General features: G+C 29.5%; 1 protein-coding gene across 4 annotated transcripts; it reads right to left on the reverse strand.

Annotated features, from left to right (window-relative positions):
- Positions 1-2,620: 2,620 nt before the first annotated feature.
- Positions 2,621-5,494, reverse strand: LOC107425806 (protein NRT1/ PTR FAMILY 5.2-like). 4 transcript variants are annotated; one of them, XM_048480310.2, is made up of 4 exons: positions 5,016-5,494; positions 4,491-4,720; positions 3,812-4,374; positions 2,621-3,675 (listed from the first exon to the last, which is right to left on the reverse strand). In XM_048480310.2, exons 1-4 carry the CDS (start codon positions 5,146-5,148, stop codon positions 2,808-2,810), a joined length of 1,794 nt encoding a protein of 597 aa, XP_048336267.1. In that variant the 5' UTR covers positions 5,149-5,494; the 3' UTR covers positions 2,621-2,807. The 4 variants fall into 4 exon arrangements, with proteins under 4 accessions (XP_048336267.1, XP_024933111.1, XP_048336268.1 ...); XM_025077343.3 differs by having other exon boundaries at positions 4,503-4,720; positions 5,016-5,492; XM_048480311.2 differs by having other exon boundaries at positions 2,621-3,663; positions 5,016-5,491.
- Positions 5,495-6,153: the final 659 nt, after the last annotated feature.

The following is a 6,153-nucleotide window of genomic DNA, read 5'->3' on the forward strand; positions in this document are numbered from 1 at the left end:
TTGCGTACTATTGAAAGTAAATAAAACAAATCTTAGCACAATATTTAACATCTCTCTCTCTCTTTTAAATTGACTACAATGACATTGCTAGCTAACTTTTATATATATATATATATATATAGAGATATTTTACATACGATGCGGACTGTCCACGGACCGTATAAAAAATCGACGTTTTTTGAAAAAAAAAAAAATTGATTTTGATGCGGACATTTCGCATTGTAAAATTACTATATATATATTTATATATTTATATATATGACTTTGATATAATTTTCACAATATTTTTCCATTTTTAATATGGTATTTGCAAATTATTATCCATTTGACTTTAACTAGTAATTTTTTTATCTGAAATTCTGAATAAATTTTTATCCAAAAAATATACAAATTTTAGGTTTTTCTTAAATAAATATATCAAATATAATAATTTGAACTCTTGAAATTAACTTATATATATGTATATATATAGGTTTTAAAATTTTTTCCAAATGACTAAAACTTTATCAAATCTTTATTCTAAATAATTTTTATCAATCTTTTTTAGCGATTATGAACTTCATAATTTCAAATGAAGTATTCAAATGGGTTTTCTTGAACAAATATAATAATTTGAAAATTTTAAAATAACTTTTAAAAAGATTTTTTAAATTTCTCCAAATATTTAAAATTTCTATAAATCTTTATTTTAGATCATTTTTATACATTTTTTGGTGGAGATCAAGAGTTTCAAAGTTTCAAATAAATTATTAAAAATGATTTTATTAAACAAATATAATAATTTTAACTTGAAATTAACTTTTATATAGGTTTTTAAAATTTTCCCAAATATTTAAAATTTCATCAAACCTTTGATCTAAATCATTTTTATCTAATTCTTTTTTATGATTATGAACTCCATAATTTCAAATACAATATTCAAATTGGTTTTCTTGAGCAAATATAAAAGTTCAGACTCTAGAAATTGACTTTTGTAAAGGTTTTCAAAAATTTCTCCAAAACATTTTTCTAAATTATTTTTATCCTTTTTTCTTTTCTTTTTTCCTTTTTTTTTTTTTTGGTTTTTTGAACGCAAAAGTTTCAAATAATGTATTCTAATTCCTTTTCTTGAACAAATATAAAGATTGGACTCTTAAAATTATCTTTTATAAAAGTTTTTCAAATTTCCCGAGATAGTTAAAATTTTTCCAAATATTTCTTTTAGATATATCATTAATTTTTATACATTTTTATAGAGATTAAGAATTCCTAAGTTTCAAATAAAGTATTAAAAATGGTTTTCTCAAACAAATATAGTGATTTTGAACTCTTGAAATTAACTTTTATATAATGTTTAAAAATAAAGTATTAAAAAAGTTTAAAAATTAACTTTGTTTTAATTTTAAAATTTTGTATCTAATTTTCTCAAATGTTTAAAATTTTGTCAAATCTTTAATGTAAATCATTTGTATCTGATTTGTTTTTGGTGATTATGAACTCCATGGTTTCAAATAAAGTATTTAAATTGGTCTTATTGAACAAATATAAAAATTTGAAATTTGAAATTAACTTTTATGAAGGTTTTTCAAATTTTCCCAAATATTTAAGATTTCTCCAAATCTTTGTTTTAGGTCATTTTTATACATTTTTGTGGAGATTAAAAATTCAAAAGTTTCAAATACTGTATTAAAAATGGTTTTCTTATACAAATATAATAACTTAAACACTTAAAATTAACTTTTATACAGGTTTTTCAAATTTTGATAAATGTTTAAAATTTCATTGAATCTTTTTTGTAAATTATTTTTATCCAATTTTTTGGTGATTATGAACTCCATAGTTTTAAATAAAATATTCAAATTAGTTTTCTTGAATAAATATAAGAATTTGAAATCATAAAAATTAACTTTTATAAAGGGTTTTCAATTTTCACCAAATGCTTAAAATTTCTCCAAATCTTTGTTTTAGATCATTGCTATACATTTTTATGGATATTAAGAATTCCAAAGATTCAAATAAAGTATTGAAAATGGTTTTCTTAAACAAATATAATAATTAGAACTCTTGAAATTAACTTTTAGATAGGTTTTTAAAATTTTATCAAATTTTTATTCTAAATCGTTTTGATATTATTTTTTTGACAATTATGAATTCCATAGTTTCAAACAAAGTATTCAAATTTTTTTTGAACAAATATAGGAATTTAGAATCTTGAAATTAACTTTTATAAATGTTTTTCAAATTTTCCCAAATGTTTAAAATTTCTCCAAATCTTTATTTTTAATCATTTTATGTATTTCCATGGAGATTAAGAATTCCAAAGTTTCGAATAAAATATTAAGAATGGTTTTCTTAAACAAATACAATAATTTAAACTTCTGAAATTAACTTTTATATAGACTTCTAAAATTTTCCCAAATGCTCCCTTGTCACACTGCCAATAATTAAAGTTTAAAGAAGAATGAGAAAGCAAGTGAGAGAAAAACCTTACTTCCTCAAAAAGTATGAGATTCCTCAGAGTCCTGATAGATATACTAGCGATCGGCGCCAAGAATTAGGAAGCACAATTGAGTATTACTTTCTGAAAATTCATAAAACGTATTTGAATTTTGACACAAAGGCCTTTAAAATCGTGCTATCAAAATTAATCACCACTATATCAGTACCATATTTATTCCAAATTCCAAAATATATTCTACAACCACAGTTTATAATTAAGTTGGAGCTTTTTGAACAAAGCATATGTAATGAGACATTAACCCTGTGTCATTAGACAGGTATACAAGGTTTTATCTGCTAATCAACTAGCTAGACCGGTTTTGGAGTCTTCACTCTTCATTGTCTGGCAGAGTTTCCAAGGCCAAGTCCATTTTCGGATTTTCAAATTCAGCATTATAGATAAAGAGCTTTGAAACTAGAATGAAAAATATGAAGTTGAGGATGGATAAAACCACCAAGAAGGCATAGAAGTAATCTATGTGTGAAATATTCAGATTGTCCAAAATCCACCCTCTATGACCATGCTTCTTGGTGATATTAGAAACCGTAGTTAGAAGAAAAGTACTCAAGAAGTACCCAACTCCCTTGCTGCTAGTGTAATATGATGCGCCAATGCTTTTCATTGCTTCGGGTGCTTGGTCGTAGAAAAACTCCAATAAAGCCACTTCTATAAAAGCTTCGGCAATACCCATTAAAATAAATTGAGGTAGCAGGAAGAATATAGTAATAGGAACAATTTGGTTTTTGCCGAAAATTCCATTTGCTCTTGCAACGCTGAGCCTTTTTCTCTCAGCCAAGCAAGCTGCTACCATGACCAGAATATGCATCAGAAAACCGGCTCCCATTCTCTGCATCAGTGTGATGCCTCTTGGGTTTTTGGTGTACCGTCGAATGGTGGGGACGAACCAACGGTCATAGACTAGAAGGCCTATGAGCATGGAGATTGTTATAAATACTCCAAGACTTGCTGGAGGGACATCAAAATGGGGACCTATGCTTCTATTCATTGTGCTTCCTTGCTTGACGAAAAGGGTGTTCACCTGGGCTACATAGGCGCTTGGTATGAATGTTGCAAGCAATACGGGAATCATTTTGATCATTTGCTTGGTTTCTTCCACTTGTGTCACAGGACATAGATTCCAGGGTTTGTTTGGCCCACTCTTTACGGCGGCTTTGTCTAAGAATCTGCAGGAAATTCTATAGTAGTGACTTACCAACTTACAAAAATTTAAACAGAAATTTTACACAGAGTTTGAACAATCACCAAAAAGAATTGATCAGGAAAATGTTTTAATTATATAAATATAGGTGTTGTTTTTGGTGCCAAAAGTACCTTAATGAAGGGGTACGGTCAATTCTAAGTTTCCGATTATTGGAATACTCTTCGGAGCTCAATTCATAAAGCTCTTTTGGGTCATTTGGAATAGGCACTCTGGCTTTCTTAGCAGCAGCCACAAGTACCTGTGCAATCTTTGTCAATGGACTCCCAGAAGCCACTTTGTGCCTATATAATGGGGTTCCAATTAGGAACACCAACACTGCAATTGCTAGTGCAACTGTTGGAATGCCATAGCCAAGGGAAAAGCCAACGTTGTCTTGTATGTAAACCAAGAATGTGTATGAGATGAGTATACCAATGACTATGCCAATCATCCACCAGTTGAAAAAGGAGAGCTTCTGATTCTTTTCCTTGGGCTCGAAGTTGTCAAATTGGTCCGCACCAATGGTTGAGATAATGGGCTTGGTTCCACCTGCCGCCAGCGCAATAATGTACAATGCACAGTAGAATACACCCACTTGGAAATTTGAGGCTTTTGCACAACCTTCTTCTTTGGAACTGCATGGTGGCGGCTTTAAAGCTGGCACTGAAACTGATAGTGTCAACAGGCACATTCCCTGTCCAATTATTGCAGATATATATATGGCTGTGATTTTGTTAAGTGTAAAAAAAGGCATCTTATAATTAGATATATATATATATATATATATATATATATGCAAGCAGAACGTACTGGAAAATTTACCAAGAGATAGGTTGCTGATGCAGAGACAAAAGTCCAGTATCGACCTAAATAAGCATCTGCAATATAAGCACCTAATATGGGAGTGATCCATACAGTACCACTCCAGTTTGTGACATTGTTTGCAGATGTCACAGTTCCTTCAAGGAGCTTCCTTGTCAAATATGAAACTAGATTTGATTGAATCCCATGAAATGCCATCCTCTCTAATATTTCATATCCTACAATATAACAACAAGAAAAAAGAATTATCAAAAGCATTAAAACGTTCAATTGATTAACTAAGAAAAAGAGGACCTTTTGGAGATCCCAACTTTAATCTGTCACTTAGCCCCCCTTGATTACTCGGACCTCTAGCTTATTTATGGATATTAAACATTGAGCAGCCTTCTCATATGCTTAATTATAATCTATTTAAAGTGCAAAAATCTGAGCTGAAACCCAAAATTAAATCATTTGGACTCTAATTAACATACGCTTAATGAATTTTAGAAAGGGCAGGTAGAATATTAATACCGATAATGAAGTAGCAAGCTTTCCATGTGCCAGTTTCTGATCTTAAAACAGGTTTGCCCTTGAGATCCACACTCCCATCTTGTGTATAATCTTCTCCTCTATGAGCATCCCTATTCTTTTCTATCGTTGCCATAATTATTAATATTGTAGAGGAAAACAAAACTAGGACTAGATGGAGCTTCAATCAACTCTAGCAGCTACCAAGTAGCTGGTTTGAGTTATTTTGGGTTTCTAGCTCCATATATATAGAATTGCTTTGACAGGTTTGATAGTTGGTTTTGTGTTCCTCCCACATGAAATGGACCCATCCACCATGAACAAATTAAAAATCAAAGTCAGACATATATACACACAAATATATAACAGAGTAAAAGAGGGTCGCCGGATATTAAAGAGAGTAGAGAGAAGAGAATAAGAGAAACGGTCAAAATCCACGATGATGGGAAAATTAAAAAGAAAGGAAGACAAAATCTGAATTTCTTTGTGGACAAAACTCACAACCAAACAATAATTCACTATTTTTTTTTTTTTTTGAATAGAATCCACTATTTAATTAATTTTGTTTTATTGTTAACAAAAGTAAGAATTATGATTACGGTTTAGATTTTTTTGTTCATACTTTACCTATCACTTTGATAGCTCCACTTTACTATTTCCCTGTCGTATTTTGAAATTGACTCAAGGAGAGCATCTAATGTTTGTCGTGGCTCGTGATCATTACTTGACCATTGACATGGGGCCTTGACTAGAGGAGTGTAAATTGTTTAAGTACTGAAGGTCGTACAGTACTTATTCTTAATATTTCGAAAGTCATATTCTTCATTAAATTTCAATCCGAAAAAAAAAAGAAGCTACATTTCTATTTTTCAAAGTAATCTACATGTTTTGAACATAATTAAAAATGTGTACAAATACATATTTTCAAGTACCAATGCCTCGTTCTTATAAAGTGAAAAAGGATATAATATTCAGTGCGATAGCAACACTATTATGTGTTTGTGTAAGCTATACATAAACTGTATGTATAGGGTCATGGCATATTAACCACTTTATATAATGTTAACCCAATTAATAATAATAATAATAAAGGTAATTTACATAATTGGTTCTTAAATTATTTTATGAGTTACGAGTCGAT

The sequence above is a fragment of the Ziziphus jujuba genome, chromosome 9 (genome assembly GCF_031755915.1).
Source record: "Ziziphus jujuba cultivar Dongzao chromosome 9, ASM3175591v1".
Lineage (NCBI taxonomy): Eukaryota > Viridiplantae > Streptophyta > Magnoliopsida > Rosales > Rhamnaceae > Ziziphus > Ziziphus jujuba.

Coding starts and splice junctions, on each gene's coding strand:
- LOC107425806 (XM_048480310.2), bottom strand. CDS start 5,148: ATGGCAACGATAGAAAAGAATAGGGATGCTCATAGAGGAGAAGATTAT. Junction 4,721..5,015: donor AGCTTGCTACTTCATTATCG/GTATTAATATTC, acceptor GTTATATTGTAG/GATATGAAATATTAGAGAGG. Junction 4,375..4,490: donor ATCTCTTGGTAAATTTTCCA/GTACGTTCTGCT, acceptor ATAATTGGACAG/GGAATGTGCCTGTTGACACT.